The sequence below is a fragment of the Uloborus diversus genome, chromosome 4 (assembly GCF_026930045.1).
Source record: "Uloborus diversus isolate 005 chromosome 4, Udiv.v.3.1, whole genome shotgun sequence".
Taxonomy (NCBI): Eukaryota; Metazoa; Arthropoda; class Arachnida; order Araneae; family Uloboridae; genus Uloborus; species Uloborus diversus.
Window position 1 is genome coordinate 108,051,538 of NC_072734.1, and position 22,859 is coordinate 108,074,396.

Sequence of the window (22,859 nt, forward strand, 5' to 3'; positions counted from 1 at the left end):
CTTCGTGGTGTTGCAATTTTCACAAACAGGAGTGTATTTCTTGACATTTTTACTGAGATAATTTTACAGGTAGTTATCAAAATAATGGAAACACTTGGGAAAATATTTGAGAATCGCTACTCTTCCGTAAATGTTCTGTTCATAAAGATGTCCTTCTAGTTGTAATCAATTACACTGGCAAATCCAGATGGTGATAGAGCTGTGGTCACATTTGCTGCTGTTGTTCGCTCCACTTCAATACCCTTCGGTTTCTTTTCCTAAGCTTCTCTTTCCGTCAACTGTTTCGCTTTGCCGAGATTGTCTTACCGCCTGTGTGTATGCTGTCATGACTTTAGATACTGTACCTCTAGAAACGCCAAAAAATTTAGATGTTTCAGTTAAACTTGCTCCGACTAAACGCGCTGCAACAACTTGGCCTCTTTAAGGGGTCTAAGGACCTTTAAACTTCAAAATTTTCGATTTTCTGGAAAAAATATATGTTATGCACAGTTTAATTCTGAACAATTTGATACCTTATGTATTACTATACGCCAAAAACTTTTCGAGTTATTGTAAAAATGCCTAAACTTTCCCCGTAGAGATTTATGTTAACAGTAGCTGTTTAAGCCTCTTTTTCTCAGGTGCCGGTTTCTTCGGTTTTCTCGTTTTGCGCGCATGATATCTCAGAAAGTTTCTTATATATTTCTGTAAAACTTTTAATGTATGTTTATCTGGTTTATATTTATGACCTGAACCTAAATTTATTTTTTTTTTTTTAATTATTTATTTATTTATTTTTTTTTTTTTTTTTTTGAAATTCGGTAAGTTAATATCGAAAATTTACAAACTTTTGGATAAAAAAATATTTATTTTTAAATATTAACTTTAATTTTTTAGTTGAAATTCAGGTTCAGATCGTTAAGATGTATCAGAAAAATATGCATTAAAAGTTTTACGGGAATATATAAAAACTTTCTGAAATATCATGCGCGCAAAACGAGAAAACCGAAGAAATCGGCACCTGAGAAAAAGAGGCTTAAACAGCTGCTGTTAACATAAATCTCTACGGGGAAAGTTTACGCATTTTTACAATAACTCGAAAAGTTTTTGGCGTATGGTAATAAATAAGGTATCAAATTGTTCAGAATAAAATTGTGCATAACATATATTTTTTCCAGAAAATCGAAAATTCTGAAGATTAAAGGTCCTTAGACCCCTTAAAAATTTGGGAGATCCGAAATTTCACGCATTTGAAAAAAATCCAAAATTTACAGAACTTTCGTTAGATAACCATATACTACCTGAGTATATACATTGCTATTTATAAATTTAAAGAAAAAAACCCAGATTTCTAGTTTTATTCTTTATTAAAGCGCATTCAAAAAAAGTCACTTTTAATCACAGGTGTTTCTATTATTTTAATAACTACCTGTATTTCAACGTCCAGTTCCATTCAAGTTCTCTGTATAAACTGTCTGTTGTCATTTTTCTGGTTTGAGATTTAGCTGAACCTTACTCCTCTTTCCCCTTGCCTTATTTCCAGAAGAAACCATTGGAAAATAAATAAGAAAATAATGAAAGAACGGTCCTAATATCCCGTAAACTCCGTGAAACACCACTAAAGACAAGAATGTCAAAAATGAATAAATTTAACAAATGCTTTAAATAAAATTCGAAAGTAGGCTTGTAAAATACAGTCCGACCACGGATTGTATGGCAAGGCAAACATCCGGCTTACAGGCGGAAATGGACGTGTCCATTAGGTTTTAGGAATGTCAGCTTTTGCAGATGTATATTAGCCTCTAAGTTAAGCAGAGTCTCATTCAAATGAGCGGAACACGCGAACACATTCAATTTTTGCTTTCCCCCTTATTCAGATAGACTCGTCTTAATTGTACGTTTGCCAATTCCATTCAATCCGTGGTTGCACAGTATGTGTATGCTGTATGTGTCCGTCTTATCTCCGGATAGTTTTTGAAATAATGATCCTATTGAAAATCGTTCTAAAAATTTGTGTCAGAACACATAGGAAGAAGAACACACCACTTCTCCCGATTCCGCGCTATATTGTGATCCTGAGGCTTCACGCTAAAAGGTATAGTAAGCTACTGGAAAATAGACACCCCAATCTTATTTTTTATTTGAGCAATTAACTGTTCCATTATAAACAGAGCAAAAAGATTAGCATGAGAATTGAAATAATTTGTAATTTCTAATTTACGAAACAGATTTGCTTTTTATAGACTCTGTCAGAAAGAACTTTTTAACTTGTAGACAAAATGAATGATTTCATCCTCATTATACAGTGGACTCTATCGACTCTGAGCACTCGATCATGGAACCGAATAAAAGTGTTCAGATGATGGGGGAGTTCATTATATATAGGGAAACAGGAAAATGCATGCATATGTTTATTCTGTTGCGTTAATGGACTATATTCAGCACTTTTAGTCAAGTGAAACAATACCAGTTTTTGAGATAGAGGTGCTGAATTTTGTATTGGCAGCAAGTGGAATGTCCAATTAAACTCAGTAGGATCTAAACTTTATTAACATAGCTCAATTTAATAATTCACTTAGAGATTCTTTCATTCACTTATTTTCTTATTCATTCACTCTTTTACTCACTCATTTACTTGTCCTCATGCATTAATTAATTTAATTATTCACTTACTTTTTTCAGTATTTTTTCATTAATTCATTCAACCTTTTATTTACTGATTCATTTGATCAAAAATATTTTTTATCCCCAATTTGTTCATTTTGAAAAAGCTCAGAAAAGCTTAGTCGTAATTATTTCACTTTGCACCCGTGTCAATTCGTTTCACAACGATGATCCACCATTTCGGAGCATTTTAACTTAAATCAAAATTTAGTTGTGCTTTCCTGACTTTGTTATTTCTTACTTTAGGTGTTTCTATTTATCCCTAGAGCACATCATTTATGGGACAAATGGAAACAATTCAATTCCACATTAAAATATCTGGGAAAGTGAAACTCATAGGTAAATCTGTTTTAGTGACCCTTCATATGACAATTAAAACTAATTGAAACTAGTTAGTTCTCATTGTGGTCCAGCTGGAAAAGTTTATATCACTAAATTTTAAAAGACAGCATTTTTCACAATGTCATCTTTAAACAATGATGACTCCTACACAATGGGGTTGTTTCCTTCAGTCAAAAGTACTACTTTTAGTCACTGAAATCGATAGAATATGAAAAAAAAAAAAAGCATGGAGTCAAAATTTTTTTTTTCCAACAGTTATTTTTTATTTATTTTTTTTTAATTGTTCGATTTTGGAAATAAGGCGTGGTCTTTATGACGTTACAAGTGATGTGCTTTGGCGCGCTAACTCCATTGCCGAGCTAAATGTTAACGCTTTGCCGTCAACTGCGGTTCCAGGTTACGATAATTTGCGCTGTGCGCTAATGGCATCAGTGAATGGCATTTCATCACTTGTGATATCATGTGTGGAAGCGGGAAAAATAAATTTCAACCTACGCACCGATTGAAATAATTGTTAAAAATATTTAACTTTGTCAAATTATTTAAAAAATGGCTAAAACCTAAGTTTTTAAGCATGCTCTTTCAGAAAAAGATACTTTTAAAATTTTGGAAACGACCCCATTGTTTAGAAACACGCGAAACTCTCAAAATGTGTTCTATAAGTAACCTAGTCTTAACTCACCAACAGTTCAGTTTCAAAAATTACCACAAGCGTGGTAATAGAGATTGTTTCTATGTTTCATTTTTCCCCCAACTGACCCTAAACTATCAATTCTTGATTGCAAAAACTTTAATCTGTCAGAAACAAATCTTTTTATTTTTTTTTCAGTCGTCATTTTTTTCTTAGCCTTTGATGTTTTATTCATTTACTTTTCCTATTCCTAATCCTATTTCTATTCAGAGTCACAACTTACTACAACTGTATTTATGTCGAGGACTGCATACTAAGTGCCTTGCCTCCATTATTTTATATACCGATAGATGGCAGCACCATCACTGGATCGAACAGTTAATATGAATTTAGAACTAGTCTAGGAGCTAATAGCTACCTGGCGCTAGCACCCCCAGAGGTATCGTTTCACTTGGAGGACATTGAGACCACGAGCATATTTAACGTCGCCCAGTCCCCTTTAATGACGACGGTGGGTCTTCGACCATCGAGGTTCGAACTCAGGACCCTCCGGCCCCGAGTCCGACACTCTACCGATCGGGCTACCACGGCCCCTCATTTACTTTTAACTTGAATTACTACCCTTTCCAGAATTACTATCCAATACTGCTGAGTGATTAATTGAATTAAATAAACTCTTTCTTTTCAGCCTTTTGATTCTTCAGAAATGGAGGAACAACTAGTTGGTGGTGAAGATCAATCCCTTTTGCCTACTTCTCCCTTAGAATTTTCTGCCAGGTAATTTAGATCTAATCATTTCTTTAATAATGAGTAATTGTCTGTAAATTCTTGCTCTCACCCTAGAATCTTATTCTTTTAGTGATCATGATGGCAGACCTCCTCTTCTTGACAGTGTTCCACCTTCGTTTGAAGGAAAACAACTGCTACCTTTTGATGTCGGGCAGTATCTATTTGATGATGGGCAGTCACTATTTGGTGGAAGACTACCTCTGCTTGATTTGAGACCTCTCTCTGGAAACGGGCACCCATTTGATGACAGCAAGACGCCTGTAAATGACACACAACCATCATTTGATGATACACAACCACCATTTGATACAAGACTGGCCGTTGGCAGACAACTTCGTTTTGAAGGGGAGCAGCCATTTTTTGAAAGTGAAGAGCCATCTTTAAAAGCCCACCGTCGTTCAAAACGTTTTATACCTCTTATTATAGGAGGAGTGTCAGCATTGGCAAGAGGAGCAGGAGCATTGGCAAGAGGGGCGGGAGGATTAGCAAGAGCAGGCGGAAGAGCAATAGGAAAAGGAGCGAGAGGAGCAAGAGCTGGAGCAAAAAAACCTTCTACTAGGAAAAAAGCAGGAAGAGGTAAAGGTTTCTTAGACACTGCTGCCGGTCTTATAGGTATGGCATTGGGTGCGGTTGGATTACACGAATCAAGGCAGGATGAAGAGGATGTGACTTCAGAGAGGTTTGATGATGTAGATGCAGCCTTATTAGAAAATCGCAAAGGAATAGATAGAAATTTTGAAGCCACAAAAGGGAATTTGGAGGCGATAAAGAAAAACTACGACCTTACTAAAGATTTTGGAAACAGAAATCTAAAAGCAACTGAAGCTGTTGGAGATAAAGTGCAAGAAATTGGTGATAGAAATCTAAATGCAATTGCAGTAGTTGGTGATAAAGTAGACAGGAACTATGGTGCCATCAGAGTAACTGACGGCAAGGTGGATAGAAATTATGGTGCTATCCAACGCGTTTCTGGCCAAGTAGATAGAAATTTTGGTGCTATAGAGCGTAATTTTGATGGAATTAGAGTAAATACTGGTCTAATTCGAGTGGTTGATGGTAAGGTAGATAGAAATTATGGTGCTATTCAACAGGTTTCGGGCCAAGTAGATAGAAATTTCGGTGCTATAGAGCGTAATTTCGATGTACTGAAAGTAAATAATGGTCTTATTCGAGTGGTTGATGGAAAGGTAGACAGAAATTACGGTGCTATTCAACACGTTTCCGGTCAAGTAGATAGAAATTTAGGTGCGATAGAGCGTAATTTCGATGTACTGAAAGTGAATAACGGTCTGATTCGAATAGTTGACGGCAAGGTAGACAGAAATTATGGTGCGATTCAACACGTTTCTAGCCAAGTAGATAGAAATTTGGGAGCAATAGAGCGTAATTTCGATGTACTGAAAGTAAACAATGGTCTAATTCGGATGGTTGATGGAAAAGTAGATCGGAATTATGGCGCTATTCAACAAGTTAGTAGTAAGGTAGACAGAAATTTTGCTGCTGTTATGGTTGTTGAAGGTAAGGTTGACAGAAATTACGGTGCTATTAGAGTAGTTGAAGACAAGGTAGACAGAAATTATGGCGCTATCAGAGTTGTTAGCAGTCAGATTGATAGGAATTACGGCGCTATTAGGCAAGTGGAAGGTAAAGTAGATAGAAATTTTGCTGCTACTAGAATAGTTGGTGCTAAGGTAGATAGAAATTATGGTGCTATTCAGCATGTCTCTGGTCAAGTAGCGAGAAATTATGACGCTATTAGGGTTGTTAGCGGTCAGGTAGACAGAAATTATGGCGCTATTAGGGTTGTTAGTAGTCAGGTTGACAGGAATTATGGTGCTATTAGAAATGTTGAGAATAAAGTAGATCGAAATTATGGAGCCATTAGAAATATTGATTACAAAGTCGATAGGAATTATCTTGCAACTAGAATGGTTGAAGATAAAGTAGATAGAAATTTTGGTGCTATCAGGGTAGTTTACGGTGCTATTCAACATGTTTCGGGCCAAGTAGATAGAAATTTCAATGCCATAGAGCGTAATTTCGATGTACTGAAAGTAAACAACGGCCTAATTCGAATAGTTGATGGTAAGGTAGACCGAAATTTTGGTGCTATTCAACAGGTTTCGGGTCAAGTAGATAGAAATTTCGATGCAATAGAACGTAATTTTGATGCGCTGCAAGTAAATAACGGCCTAATTCGCATTGTTGCTGGCAAAGTAGACAGAAATTATGGAGCTATTCAACACGTTTCTGGCCAAGTAGGTAGAAATTTCGATGCTATTAGGGTAGTTGAAAGGAAAGTAGATAGAAATTTTGAATCTAATAAAGTGATTGAAGGTAAGGTTGATAGAAATTTGGGAGCTGTTATAGTTGTTGAAGAAAAAATTGATAGGAACCTTGAAGCTATCAGAACAGTTGGTGCTAAGGTTGACAGAAATTACGATGCAGTAAGTAGAAATCTTGCAGCAATGCGATCAGGTTTTATTGCAGTGGAGCGTAAACTTAATCAAATAAGCGATGAAATCAGAGAAGGATTCCAAAGGGTTCTCGATTCCGTGAAAAAGTCAAGAATAGAAAACGTGACTTCAGGATTAATTACTTTTATCGATTATTTTATCACAGAACAAAATAGAGTAAAAGATCTCACTAAAGAGCAGCTTACTAATGTGCTTGAAGGGAGAAATGGAATCTTACATAATTTACAAGATACCACCAGAACTCCCCGATCTGTTAGTACTTTGCATTCTCTTTTATATAGTATTATTAACCAAAGATTTGCTATCCCAGAAAGCGAAGACGACGAAATTGCATTCACTGCAGCCGATTTGCTTCATTCCGGAACAGTGATTTACGTTTCTGTCATGTACTTCTTGATTAAAGGTTATGCTAGTCTTGCTGATATCTATTACCAAGAAAGCAACATAGATAAGTACAATGAGTACTTCACTTTATCTGTACAAACTTTAGATAATTTCAAAGCTTCTTTAGTTGGCGTTAATGGTAATGGTGGCCTGATTGATAAAGTAATTAGCGAGAGTAATATGATAAAGGAATTAAGTTTTATGAAAGACGAAAGCGAGGATAAACTAAATACTTTATCAGAAAGAATAGACCTTTTGAATGTCATGAAGTCTACCCTGAAAAAAGTTAATTTATCTCAAAAGAAACCAGTGGAAAAAATTCGATATAATTTCGATAGTTCGCAAATTCAAACTCCAATTGGAGGGTGGAGAAACGATAAAAAAGTTAGCTATTCAATACAGCTTAAAAACAAAAACACCACGAACGGCACTACAGAGTATCCTCAAATAAGCGGTTGGTCTACAGTTACAATATCTGGGAAGGCAAACCCAGTTTTGGATATAGGACCCGATTTGCAGGGAAGAACTCGCCTAATTTTCAGAAAATTTGACAATGATCAGTCAGAATTGGTTGGTATTGTTGAAGATAGTCATCAAACAAAGTTTAGAGACATCAATAGAGATCTCTATAATGCTGCAACAGAAAAAAATGAGGGTTTAGCTATAAACGAAATAAAGAAGTTTCTGGAAAACGGTGCTGATATTAACGCAACCTTTGAAGATGGAAAACAAGCAATTCACGCTGCTGTTCAAAATGGAAACATCAATGTTATGCGTACTTTGATAGAAAGGGGTGCTAATGTTACTGCTACAGATACTAGAGGATATACGCCAATGCATATAGCTGCTGAATCTGGGCAAGAAAATTGTGTCAATGATTTGATTGCCAATGGTGCTGACGTTAACACAAAAACTCCTTCAGGTTGGACTCCTTTGCACGTTACTGCTCATCAAGGTCACGCTAATGTCGTTAACACCTTACTGAAAATAGAGAATGTTGATACAAACTCAAAGACTCAAGGAGGTTTTACACCACTTCATCTTGCTGTTTCTGCAGGTAAAAATGTTGTTGTTGATCTTTTATCCAAGGACAGTAGAACTATTGTTGACAGTCAGTCTGAAGCAAAGTTAACGCCTTTACATCTAGCATCAACTACCGAATATTATGATGTTGTTGAGACCTTGTTGAGAGATTGTAAGCTTAATGTGAATGCTGTAGCTGCGGGTAATTTAACGCCCCTTCACCTTGCTTCGTCAGCTGGAAATCTAAAGATTGTAAAACACTTAATCAAATGTAATTTAATCGATGTTAATGCAGAATCAGTTGATGGTTGGACACCATTACATCTAGCAGTTACCCAAAAAAAGGAAGATGTCGCTTTAGAATTGTTAGAAGCAAGAGATACTGAATTGAACTTAAAAGGAGAAGGTGGACTGACTCTATTACATCTTGCAGGTATAACAAGACAAAAAGAGGTATTAAAAAAATTACTTGATAAAAAAGTTTTGATAGATGAGCTTGATGAGAACGATTATACACCTCTTCATTATGCTGCTGAAAAAGGAGACTTAGATATAGTAAAGTCTCTCATTGCAGAAGGGGCTAATTTGCACGCTAAACAAAAGGATGGTTACACGCCTCTTTATCTTGCAGCGATTAATGGTAACTTAGATGTAGTAAAATTTCTTGTTAGTAAAAGAGCAAAACTCGATGTAAAAAACAGGAACAATATGTCGCCTGCAGATTTAGCTGCTTTGCAAGGGTACTTAGATACAATAAAGTTTCTTATTGAAAAAGGGGCTGACTACAAGAAAAATGCACTACATTTTGCTGCATATGGTGGAGGTTTAAGTGTAGTTCAATATTTAGTAGATGAAAAGTATGTTGACTACAATGCAAGAGATAGTGATGGCGACACTCCTTTACATTGGGCTGCTGCAAATGGACACATACACGTAGTGAAATATTTAGCAGGTGCAAAGGAGGCTGAATCTAATGTGAAAGATAAAGATGAAAATGCACCAATACATTTAGCTGCTTTAACTGGTCACTTAAGTATAGTTAAGTATTTAGTCGATCAAAAGGGTGTTGATTTTAAAGAAAAAAGCAGCAATGGTAATACTCCTCTACATTTAGCTGCTTGGAATGGCAACTTTGATGTAGTAAAATATTTGCTGGGCAAAAAACGTGATAATCCTAATAAGAAGAATAATGACAATAATACTCCACTTCATCTTGCTGCAGTAAATGGCTACTGGGAGATAGTAGAATACCTTGTAGAAAACGATGCTGATCTAACAGCTGTTGATAAGGAAGGTAATACTGTTTTGCATGCAGCTATCTTAAGTGGTGATTTCGACATAGTGAAATATCTAGTAAATCAAAATCTAGATTTAAGTGTTATTAATGGCTCTGGTAATAATTACTTACATTCAGCAGTTTGGAAGGGTGACTTGGAAATAGTAAAATACCTAGTTGAAAAGAATGTTGATTCAAGAGCTAGTAATAATGATGGCAATACCCTCCTACATTTAGCAGCTTCAACTGGTAATTTAGATATAGCTAAATACCTTATTAGTACAGATGCTGATTTAAAGACTGTTAATAAGTACGATAATACTCCTTTGCATTTAGCTGCTTGGAATGGCAATATCGACATGGTTAAATATTTGGTGGATGTTGGTGCTAATATCCATGCTAGAAGCCTCAAAGATGATGGTAGAACTGCTCTGCATTTTGCCGTACGAAGCGGTAATTTAGACACAGTGAGGTATCTTGTCGAAAAAGGAGCAGATATTAATGCAAGGGATAGTGATAGTAAGACTGCGTTAGCTATTGCTGTTCAAGGTGAACACAGCAGTTTAGTGCAATTCTTAGAGCAAGCTCAGCTTAATCAAGATTTACTAGGTGCTGTGAAACGTGGCAATATTCGTAAGGTAAAAGAGAAAGTCCAAAAAGGAGGTGATTTGGAAGTAAAAGACAGTGACGGTAGTACTTTACAAGAGATTGCTGCTAGAGGCGGTCACACTCAAATCGAGCGGATTTTGAGGCAAGCACGATTAGACTTTGATTTACTGAACTTCGTTGCTGCAGGTAATCTTGATAAGGTTAAAGAGTATATTGGTAAAGGCGCTGACTTGGAAGCAACAGATAAATATGGCTTGACGCCTATACATAAAGCTGCTATGAATGGTAGACTAGAAGTAGCAAAGTACCTGGTTGAAGAAGAAAAAGTAAATTTTGAAATCCAGGATAAGAAACGTCTTACTCCTTTATATTTAGCTGTCCTAAATGGTTACTTTGATGTAGTGAACTATTTTGGAGGTAAAAATGCTAACTTCAATGTTAAGGATGAAGATGGCATTACGCTTTTGCATTTAGCTGCTTATTATGGTTATTTTGATACTGTGAAGTATCTAATAGAAGAGAAGCAAGCCGAAGTTTATGTGAAGGACAAAGACAATGGGGAACCTATACACAGAGCTGCTCAAAAAGGTCATTTAGACATAGTTGTATACCTCAGCGAGAAAAGCGCTAACCTCAATGCTAGAGACAAAAACGATGCTACTCCTCTACACCTGGCTGCTGATGATGGTAACTTAGATTTAGTGAAATACATGATTGAAAATAAGCATTCAGATTTTAATGTTAAGGATAAGAGCGGTAAAGTCCCCTTACATTATGCTAGTTTAAACGAAAGGTTGAACATAGTGGAGTACCTCACGAAAGAAAAGGATGCCGATATTGATGTTAAAGATGGGGATGAAAGAACTTCTCTGCATTATGCCGCTATTAATAACAGACTAAATACAGTTTCATACCTTGTAGAAAAGGGGGCTGATTTCAATGCTAAAGCTAAAGATAACAATACTCCTTTGAGCAATGCTTCTGATGCAAATAACTCTGATATAGTAGAATTTTTGGAAAGAATAAAAAAAGATGGTGAAACGCCTTTACATTATGCTTCGTACAAAGGTGATATTGAGGTGGTTAAATATCTTGTAGAGAAAAAGCATGCTGATATTAACGTTGCTAACACTAATGGTGAAAAGTCTATTCATGCTGCTGCTCGAGGTGGCAGTTTGGATGTAGTCAAATACTTCGTAGGGGAAAAACGTGTTGATTTTAATGTTAAAAATAATGATGGAAGCGCTCCTTTGCAGGAAGCTGTTACAGAAGGTCACTTCAATGTCGTGAAGTACCTTGTGGAAAAAGGTGCAGATTTTAATGCTGTGAATGATCGCGGTGATTATGTTTTACATTGGGCTGCTTGGAATGGTCACTCCGAGATAGTGGAATATCTTGTAGAGAAGGGAGCTGATTTCAGTGTTAAGAACAGAGGTGGCAATACTCCTTTGTATTGGGCTGCTTGGAGTGGTAAACTAGGTATAGTAAAGTACTTTGCTGAAAAAGGAGCCAATTTGAATGTTAAAAACAATGAAGAACTCACGCCGCTACTGGAAGCTGCAAAAAATGGAAAATTTAATGTAGTTAAGTACCTTGTTGAAAAAGGAGCTGATTTCAACATTGTGAGTGACCACGGCGATCATCCTTTACACTGGGCTGCTTGGAATGGTTACTTAAAGGTAGTAGAATATCTTGTAGAGAAGGGAGCTGATTTCAATGTGCAGAATAAAAGAGGTAATACTCCTTTGTACTGGGCTGCATGGAACGGTAAATTAGGTATAGTAAAGTACTTTGTAGGAAAAGGAGCTAATGTAAGTCTTAAAAACAATGACGATAATACTCCTTTACACGAGGCTGCTTCAAATGGTCATTTAGAAGTTGTGAAGTATTTTGTGGAGAATGGCGCTAGTGTTAGCATCAAAAATAAAAGAGGAAAAACACCATTAGATATTGCAAGAGAAGGAAATCATTCAGATATTGTAAAGTACCTTACGGAAAAAGGAAATACAAGAAACATATTCGATGCTTCTAGGAATGGAAACCTGGATGTAGTGAAGTACTTCGTCGAAAATGAAGGAACTGATGTCAATGTTAAGGATAGTGATAGTAAAACATCTTTGCATTGGGCTGCAAGCAATGGTCACTTAGATGTAGTAAAATACCTTGTAGATCAGAAAAACGCTGATGTTACCTCTCGTGAAAACCAAAATGGTACTCCCTTACACTCTGCTGCTTTTAACGGTCAACTAGATGTAGTCAAATATTTAATAACTGAAAAACATGTCGATATAAATATTAGAGGATATGTAGGGAATACTGTTTTGCATTATGCTGTTCTTGGTAGAAAAGCAAGTACAGTGAAATGGCTTTTAGACCGTGGTGCTGGAGTTAACATCAAGAATAATGTTGGAAATACTCCTTTAAGCGACGCTATTGATTTTAATAGTGGCTCAGATATCATTAAGAGCCTTCTGCGAAAACAAGATATCAAGGACATATTTGATGCTGCTGGGAATGGAAACCTGAAAGTAGTGAAGTATTTCGTCGAAAATGAAAAAAAAGATGTCAATATAAAAGATAATGATGGTAAAACTCCTTTGCACTGGGCGGCAAGTAATGGTCGCTTAGGTATAGTAAAATACCTTGTTGATCAGAAAAACGCAGACATTACCTCTCGCGAGAACGGCAATGGTATTCCTTTGCATTGGGCTGCAAGCAATGGTCAGTTAGATATTGTCAAATATTTCATAGATGAGAAACGTATTGATATAAACACTAAGGGATACGTAGGTAATACTGTTTTGCACTATGCTGTTCTCGGTAAAAAATCAAGTACAGTAAAATGGCTTTTGGACAGTGGTGCTGGAGTTGATATTAAAAATGATGTCGGAAATACTCCTTTGAGTGATGCTATTGATTTTAACAGTGGTTCAGATATTGTAAAGAACCTTATGGAAAAAAATAGTATCAGGAACATATTTGATGCTGCTAGAAACGGAAATCTGGGTGCAGTGAAGTATTTCGTCGAAACAGAAAAAAAGGACGTCAATCTTAAAGATAATGACAGTAGAACTCCTTTGCATTGGGCTGCAAGTAATGGTCACTTAAGGGTAGTAAAATATCTTGTAGATCAGAAAAGAGCTGATATTACCTCTCGTGAGAGCGGCAATGGTGTTCCTTTACATTTAGCGGCAAGTAGCGGTCAGTTAGATGTAGTCAAATATTTTATAGATGAGAAACGTATGGATATAAATATCAGGGGATTTGTGGGTAATACTGTTTTGCATTATGCTGTTCTTGGTCGAAAACCAAGTACAGTGAAGTGGCTTTTAGATCGTGGTGCTGGACCTAATCTTAAAAATAGTGTCGGAAATATTCCTTTAAGCGATGCTATTGATTTTAACAGTGGTTCGGACATTATAAATTACCTTATAGAAAAAGGAAATATTAAAAATGTGTTTGATGCTGCTAGGAATGGAAATGTAAATATCGTGAAGTATTTTGTGGAAAATAAAAAAGTCAGCATTAACACTAAAGATGGTGATGGTAAAACTCCTTTACACAGGGCTGTTTTGAATAATCAATTAAACGTAATAAGGTACCTTGTAGATGGCAAACATGCTAATGTTGATGTTAGGGATAGCGACAGTCAAACCGCTTTGCATGAAGCTTCTTATTTTGGTCATTTGGATATAGTTAAATATCTTATTGATAAAGGGGCGAACTTGAATGCTAAATCCAAAAATGGTGAGACTCCGTTACATAAGGCTGCTTGGAACGGTAAACTAGATGTAGCCAAATATCTTGTTCGAAGAAGAGTGGACTTGAATATTAAAGACAAGAACGGTAATACTCCTTTGCGATTTGCTGAACTTAATGGTAAATTAGATGTTGTTAAATACCTCAGAGAAGTAGGTGCTAGGCGTAACCGACGCAGCATTGAATTCAAAGATTTATCAAGAGAAATTGAAATCATTAACCAACCAGAATTCAATGATCTAAGTAGTGTTGAAGAGGGCAGTGACGAGATTTCTTTGAACTTTGAAAAAAACCAAGTAGTTAATGGAGACCTTCAACCCACGAATCGTAACAGCAGAAGTGACAATAGCTTGGTAACTACTACTGATATAGCTCAACATGATAAACATGATAATGGCAAAACAGTAAGATCTTTTGTACCGTTTTTATTTGCACAAGCAAATATACCAGAAAATGTTCTTGTGGGCAGTGACCAGGCGAGAGAAAATTCATGGAAAAACGGTTTTGTCGGGCAGGTTAAGGGAGTAGCTAACGAATTCGATAGATATAAGCAAGTGATTAAGAATAACTTAGGTGATTTAGATGAGTTTTCAAAAAGTATTACGAGCAGTAGCACAAGACCATCTTCATGGCTAAGTGATATTTTAAGCTGGGTAAAGAGCTCCATAGGAGATTTATTCCGTTTTGAATCAGAGGAAACTGCAAATTCAATATCACAAGTTGATAAGCCATTTGAAAAAGCATCGATAAGTATTTACAGTTCGTTTAATAGCGCACTACCATCTGACGGTTCGGGTAAAATAAAAGAAATCGCTCGAGACAATGTTGATAATTTAAATGCAAAGGTAAAACAAATTCGTGAAGGCCAAAGACCTGTTAAATTTAAACATAATGCTGGAAATACAATACTAGACATAGGAAGCCGCTATTTGTCGCAGGCCGACTTTAATGGTACAATAATGTTACTTGATTTCTTAATAAGAAAGCTAAAGACAGGAGAAACACATGTTAAAGCTCAGTTTAAGGATACTTCTGAACAAGAGGCCCTTGGCTATGCATTCATGATCACACAAGAATGCAAGAAAATAATAGAACAAGCGGCATTAAAAAGTGGTATATCAATGCACAGGTTGGGTGTTGATTTTATGGGGATGCAAAAAGAGATAACGAGAAAGATTATGAGCAACAGTTTAGAAAAGATTTCAGAAATTGTGAGATCACATGTAGAGAAGGCGTGTCCGGGTACAGAAGTGAGATGTCCTGGTAAATTGAGTTCGAAAAAGTTTGACAAGTTTATGGTAGAACTGAATAGCGGGCTAAATATTGTGGTTGGTCAACTTATGCAACACATGTTACGCGACGAGAACAACTTGTTAGAGGTTAGTGAGGAGCAGATAATATACACAGCTCCTTTAAGTTATTTAAGTAACACTTTAGTTCAGGGTCATTTAACTCAGACCAAAGATTTAAGAATAAGTTAGGCTTTTAATTTTTTTGATGGTCAGTTTTCAGTTATCTTGTGTTGACCGATTTTTAATTAAAAGTAAAAAGTGTAGAATTTTAGGTATTAGTGGTAGTAAGCAAGGTTTTCCGGATTTTACCTTGACTGAAAAAACGGTTCCGACCGAAATAGCATCATTTTAATCTAACCCTGCTTACCAAATTAAAAAATTTTATTAAAATTTTCAAATAGGAAGAAAAAATTGACTCTTATGCCATACAAAAAGCAACTTTTATGAACGTATCACAGATACATATTTATTTAATATTACAGTATGTGAGATATTTAAAATGGAAAGGAATGAAAAAAATAACACCCAGCAGCTTTTTTAATGCAAACGTATCTGTAAACTAAGTGTGTACATCAATATTGAGCTATGATGTAATAAGTGTCAATTATGAAACATGTATTTGCAATAAATCCTAATATCTATCCCATGCCAGTTCCATTTCCAGATGAAAGTGTGTTTACAAAATAAAATGAATAAAAATTTGTATGATGTTTATTTTAAAATCCTATTTTAAAAAAAGACAAAAGTTGGTTTTGTAAAAACCATGTTACACTGGAATGAACTTATTCATATGCATAATTAATGGCTTTGTAACAACATTAATTATGCATAAGAATAGTTAGTATGTATATATGTTACCGTGAAACATAACGAAATGGAATAGTGTCAACTTTCAACGGAAATATTTGGTCTTTCGACGCCAATGACTTAAATGTGTGAATGTTGTCATTTACCCGATTTTGGACTTTCTCAGTGGCAGATATTTTACTATGAAAAGAGTTCAATAGGTTGGAATATATTGCTCGTTTGGAAGAAAAGTGCCTCAATAACGAAATTTTAAATTTTCTTTTTTTTTTCTCTCTCTCGCTTAAAGGGCTTCAAATGACGTAGGGTCTGGTGGGGGAAAGTGGTCAATGGGGTAAAGTGGTCATACGTCAAAGAAATGGCTATAGCTTGGAAATAAATGTTCCAATGAATGTGAAAATTTTATTTTAGAGTAAGGGGGTTAGAAACTACATTTTGAATACAAAATTTTACAACTGGAAAAATGTTATGTGGTTAAAAAAAATATTTTGGGTGAATATGAAAAATTTTAAAATCTAAACACCTCTTTTAACTTCCTCGGGAAATTTTGTTTGTTTTAATTATGAACAGATGGACGGCACAGGAAGCTTCCTACATGTCTCAAGAACTCTTACTCGTTAGCAGTTAGCTGAATCTATTTTGAATAATTTTTTATAACACATTAAGTAAGATGGGGTAAAGTGGTCATAATATTAGGCTTAACGAATATTGTTCTTCTAAAGTCACTTAATATTTGAGTATAAGGCAGATATAAATTAAATATTAATTTCACTTCATATGTATTGTTTTTACATTAAACATGGTTAAATATACGAGTATATGCGTATGCATACGCATATACTCGTGCTGGCACGTATATATACGTATTCAGGTAAATGCACCAATAAATACGTATATAGGTATTTGCAAGAACTTTTCCTACAGATATACATTCGACTATACACGTACCCGCTTATTCTCGTATATATAAGAACACTTATATATTCAGGTAGACACGTATACTACCGTGTGCAGGTAAACAGCAGTATTTGAATGAGTTTCTGAAAAAATGAGTTTCTGAGATATTTGAAGAAACGTGTTTTTGATTTCCCACAAATATCAATTAAATATTGAAATTTGATTTTAGGCTATTCTATATGTTTATATCGAAGTATTTTTTGGGCAGTTTGTTTCAATTTGATTTTGCAATCAAAATTTTAATTTAAGCAGATACTGCCGTTTACCTGCATTTCGCAGTAGTAATTTTCATGCACTTTTACTGGTAATCAGCAGTAACTGCACAATGTACTATTAAATGACCAATAATTACAAATTCAACATAATACGGAGTAGATATGTCATTACGAAGTATATTTATAGCAATGTGAATAAGATATTTTACTTTAAAAAATAAATAATACCGTGTATACACTTGACATAAATTTAATATAAATAAATGAAATGTAATTTAAAAATAAAATAAAAAGGCATATGTTTTGATTGCTTACGGCATTGTCGAAAACTCTTTAATGTTCATACGTTGTCACTTGGCAACTGGAAGATTCTTTAGGCATTTTTAAAACTACGACAAATCGCTTATTGTTCCGCACTTTGCAATAAAGCAATAAATATCCATGAAAATCTAGGCGAAAGAAATGCTTCGTGTGTTAATAATGGCTCTCATCGAACTGCTAAAAGCGCAGCAGCTTAGTATATATAAAAAATTGTGAAAAATATCGTCTGCAACAGAACAAAACAAATGGAATAGAATCGTTCTGTTGTTACACGTTTATTTATCGTCTGCCAAGCATTACTTGTGTTTACTCGTATGTTATCTTCTATAACTGTACATTAGCAAAAAATATTTTTTTTTTATTGTTTTTAGAACACGGATATGAAGAATCAAAGATTTTTTTTTTAAATGTTTGAGGACTGAAATTACAAATCGTTTTCTTCGACTTTATTTGAAATAAAGTATGATTATGTTTCCCCAAGTATCTCTCCCTTTTAAGTATTTCTTTCGCTCAAGGACGAGAGACGGTAATTCCCAAATTTTGCCGAAAGATAAAATACGACCTGGTACGCATACCTACATCTAATGAGAAGCGACTAGGAATCATTTTAAAAAATGCAATATTTTCTCTAAATTTGCCAAATCAAGGAAATTTTTGAGAGGTCACACAATGACCTCCCATCGGGGTGTTACTGCTTGCCCTTAGTTGAGCTAAAAAGAAATCGCGAAAACCATTTATGCGTCTTGGTTCAAGTTTTGGCGGCGATTAATTTATGTTCCATTCTCCAGACAATGGTTATGGGCAGGTATAGAGCAGTAAGTACATACTGCTGATTACCTGCATAATGTAGCGATAATATCAGTTACTGCTAATCACTACTGATAAAAAATGCTTTTATTTAGCGCTAACCAAATAAACATGTTTGCACCATAAAACTGAAGAAGCATAGATTTGAAAAATTCCAAAAAAAAAGAGAAGAAAATTGAAAAAATTGCAGTTTCTGCCATTTACCCTCCCATGGCAGAACGATCATGGGCAAAAAATTTCATGAAAATCAAAAAATTTGCAGTTACTACCGTTTGCCTGCCCACGGGAGAAAGTTTTCGTTCTTCCGTGTGCAGGTAAAGAGCAGTAAGTGCATTCTGCCAATTACCTGCAAAATGTAGTGACAAAAGCAGTTACTGCCGTTTACCAGACCACGGGAGAAAGTTTTCGTTCTTCCGTATGCCTGTAAAGAGCAGTATGTACATACTGCCGACTTCCCGCAAAATGTTGCTAAAAAAGCAGTTACTGCCAATTACCACTGATAAAAAAAAAATGCTTTTTTTTTTCTGCGGCAGCCAAATAAAAATGTTTGTACCATAAAACTAATTAACTAAAAACTAGTAATAAAGATTTCAAAAATGCAAAAAAATTAAAATCGAAAAATCTGCAGTTACTGCCGTTTACCTGCACACGGCAGTATATACGCGTACGTACTCGAGTAGACACTTACATACAAGCTTATGATATACAGTGGCTCCCAAAAGTGTTCGTACACTTTGAAATTTTTTAATACAACCAAAATAACTCGCAACTGAATTCGAATATGAAGTCCAATATTTTTTTCACATCATTCCTATGTCATTCTAAATACAACCCATTGGTTTTTTCAAATTATCGACGGATCTTCTTTTTGAAATGGGTCAGAAAACGAAGAGACAGAGAAATAAGACGCCACAAAAGTCATCGTACACTCAAATATTTTCGAATAAATTCACGATTAAAATTATCATATGCCGTTTTATTAATATTTTTGCATTGTGTTGACCCTTATAAGTCATTTGGCTTTAACTTTTTGTTTATTTATTCCTTAATATTGTGCTTATTGCTATAAAATTGCTGGTATTCGTAAAAAACCGCAAACACCATTCAAAATTCGAATTTGTTACCCACAGTAGTGGTAAATTGGTTTGAAATGACTCCAAATTAGTTAATTTATTTGTTTGTATAGTAGAGTACTTAATAAAATGCTTTAAAGAAAGGATACGGAGCGAAAACAAGGTAAGAAAAGGTCAACCGGAAAAGTTGAGAAAGCGTGATCGGAGATTATTGAAAAAAATATGAAAAATACAGATTTTTCTGCTGTAAAAGTTTCTACAGAGTTAAAAGAAAAATTTTACGTTTAAATTTCACCTAAAATTTTGTGCCAAGTTCTCTGATTAGCTGGATTAAATGGAGTCTCTTCCCGCAGAAATTTTCTTGGTCGCGCGAAAAACAGAAAGCTGACGCTTTTCGTCGCAAAATCAAGGATAAATAAGCTCAAAAACGTTTTAGAATTACGTCTTACTTACAGATAAAAATGAATTCAACATTTTTGGTTAAATTGTTGCATAATTGTTAGTAGAAGAAAAAATTAGGAACTTAATCTTAAGAACTTAGTTGGATCAGTTAATCACTACGGTGGAGGTGTTCTAGTGTGAGGGTGCATATCAGCGTCAGGACTTTGTAGTTTGGAATTTTTTGATGAAAAATTGAATCATGCTGTTCCTTTAAATATTTTAAAAACCAATTTTGAACTCTTAGTCAAAAATTTGGTTATTGGAAACAACTTTGTTTTTTATCAAGATAACGATATGAAGCACACGGTTTTCAACATTTGCGTCTAATGCCTCGAAAAGTGTCCTAAAATTCAGAAAATACCCCCTCCATCTCCAGATTTGAACTTAATGTAACGTATTTAGAGATATCTATAGGCTAGATTACGAAAATACGGCTTTAAAACGAAAATAGAGCTAGAAACAGTAAGACTCGAAGTGTGGTTGAACACTTACTCAGAAATTATGCAAAAAAAAAAAAAAAGAATGAAATCTATTCCCAGACGTTTAAAAGATGTTATTAATACTGTATTATATTCTACTAATTAATAACTTAATAAAAAGTTAGATAATTCAATAATATATAGACATTTTATAAAGAGTACGAAGACTTTTGTGACATAAAATTTCCGGCACTTTTTGGTTTTTGATTTTTAAAAAATTAAGTTTTAATATTTTTAAAAAACTTTTCATGTAGTTTTGTTAAAAATTGATCATAGATCTTATAATTAAATACCTAGTCCGAAATATTAATTCTAACCAATAGATTGGGGCCTATTCCGTTGAAAGTCGTAGGTGTACGAAGACTTTTGGGAGCCACTGTACATGTATACAGGGTGACTTTTAACTCTAGGGCAAATTATTAATAGGTGTTAGAGGGGAGGATAAGAAGAAAGAATCATAGGGAAAATATGGTCACTAACACAACGTGGACGCGCTACATGCACGCAAAGACAGAAACTGATGGATGCAAAAAATTCACAAATTTATTTCACAAAGACAATTTTACGCAACATTTAAGGTCTCAAGAAAGTTTTAAAGGGATTTATGAAATTTGCGAATGCAGCTGTAATATATGCGTCGCAATCACAAAACACGCTCTGTTGCAATAACGAGATCTATGAAAATCTTTCATCAGTCGCTGTGCCTTTGTTGCGATGCACGTATTAGAGCTGCTGCAGGCTATAACTTTTAACAACTCCTCTAAATTTCTTAAACTAAAATGTTGGGTAAGATACTCTTTGTGCAATAAATTTGTGACCTGTTTTGAATTAATCAGTTTTTGGTTTTGTGTGCATGTAGCGCGTCAGCAACCATAAGTTTCTCATAATTCTTTGCTTCTTATCCTGCCCTCTCACACCCCTTAGATTTTCGCTCAAAAGTTTGGATTCACTCTGTAGGCATGCACGTATATAAGCGTTCATACTCGTGTATGCATACATGTTCTGGTGTATTCAAGTAAATGTACGTATATTCGTTTTATAATCGTGTTTACACGTATACATACGTATATAATCGTGCTTTTATATGTATACGAGTATATACGTGAGTAGTCATGTACAGACACGCACTGGATGTATCCACGAGTTAACTCGTGTATACGTGTTCATGTATGTATGCACACTTATATATGCGTATATATGTCTACTATACACGTATAAACTCCAGTATGCACGCATATACTCGAGATACAAGTGCATACGCTCATATGATGTTCGTTTACACGTATATATACTCGTATATGCACGTGACACATGCATACACGTGACACGTATATACTTGTGAAGACACGTATACACTCTTGTAAGTTATCCCGAAAAAATTCTTATATACTCGTGTATACACGTATATGTTTGAGTAAGCACGTGCATGCATGTATCTGATGTATACATGTATCTACTCATATATAGGAACGTGTTTACTCATGTTTCCAAAACACGTATATACTCGTATATGAACGCATATACTTGTAACTATAAAAACAACCGAAGTAGACTAATATTAGGGGTATTCATAACGGTTTTGCAGCTATTTTTAACTATGACCACTTTACCCCATGCTATGACCACTTTCCCCCACCCCATGGAGTAAAGTGGTCATAAATACATGAAGAAAAGAAAATGTTATGAAACTACTTAAATCAATATTTTTTTTCCTACAATTCAATATGCCGTGTTCTTTAATAATGCAATGTAAAATAACAACAAAAAAAGTTGATGTTTTTAAAGAAATTATAGCATTTTTTGTCCACCTAAGTTGAAAACCTACGATTTTATGACCACTTTACCCCACCAGACCCTACTTTTCTTCGGAAAATAATTACAGACTTTTTGTTCTAAAATAAACCGCTGGAAAGCACTGCAAATTTACTTTTTTTAATGCAAATGTCCTAAAACGTTAAACTTCAAATGCTTCTCCTGTAAAATTTTTTCGTATTATGGCACTCTTCTTCCGAATGAGCGCTATGATATTTTTTATTCTTTTAGTTATAATATTACGCTCAAAATAACGAGGAAAAGAATAACGAAACTACAGAGGAGAGTTACCTAAATCGGACCACTTTCGACATTTAAATTTTTGTATCTAACAATTTATTGCCAGTTGCATTTAAAATATTTCAATGATGAAATATAGTTCATCAGAACCTTGAATTGTTTCTTAAGGACTAATATTTGTTCTGTAAATACATATAAAAAAATAAATTATTTCCTGCATGTCCGGAAGTGGTGCAATTAAGGATACTGATTTCTAATTAATGGTTTTTGCAGCACCTGATACCCTAAATTGCATCAACCTAAAAGCTATTGCGTAACTTATAAATAAGCAAGTGAAAAGAAGTCAAAATATTTAATTATAAAATAAGAAATGTCGATTTTTTTTTTTGAGCAATCACATTGCTTATTGTTCTCATTTGACTGTTTTGAATTCCTATGATTTTATTTTTACCCCGCCTCCCTTTGCATCACCACCGTCGACCGGC

The 22,859-nt window shown here is 34.8% G+C and overlaps 1 protein-coding gene across 1 annotated transcript in view; it reads left to right on the top strand.

The window, feature by feature from the left end:
• LOC129220752 (uncharacterized) overlaps positions 1–15,928 on the top strand; it is a 55,110-nt gene extending 39,182 nt beyond the window's left edge. The window contains exons 3-4 of the mRNA XM_054855180.1: positions 4,305–4,393; positions 4,476–15,928. Of these exons, the coding sequence (XP_054711155.1) occupies positions 4,305–4,393; positions 4,476–15,414 (11,028 nt within the window). The 3' untranslated portion in view covers positions 15,415–15,928. The remainder of the gene's footprint in view (positions 1–4,304; positions 4,394–4,475) is intronic.
• Positions 15,929–22,859: the final 6,931 nt, after the last annotated feature.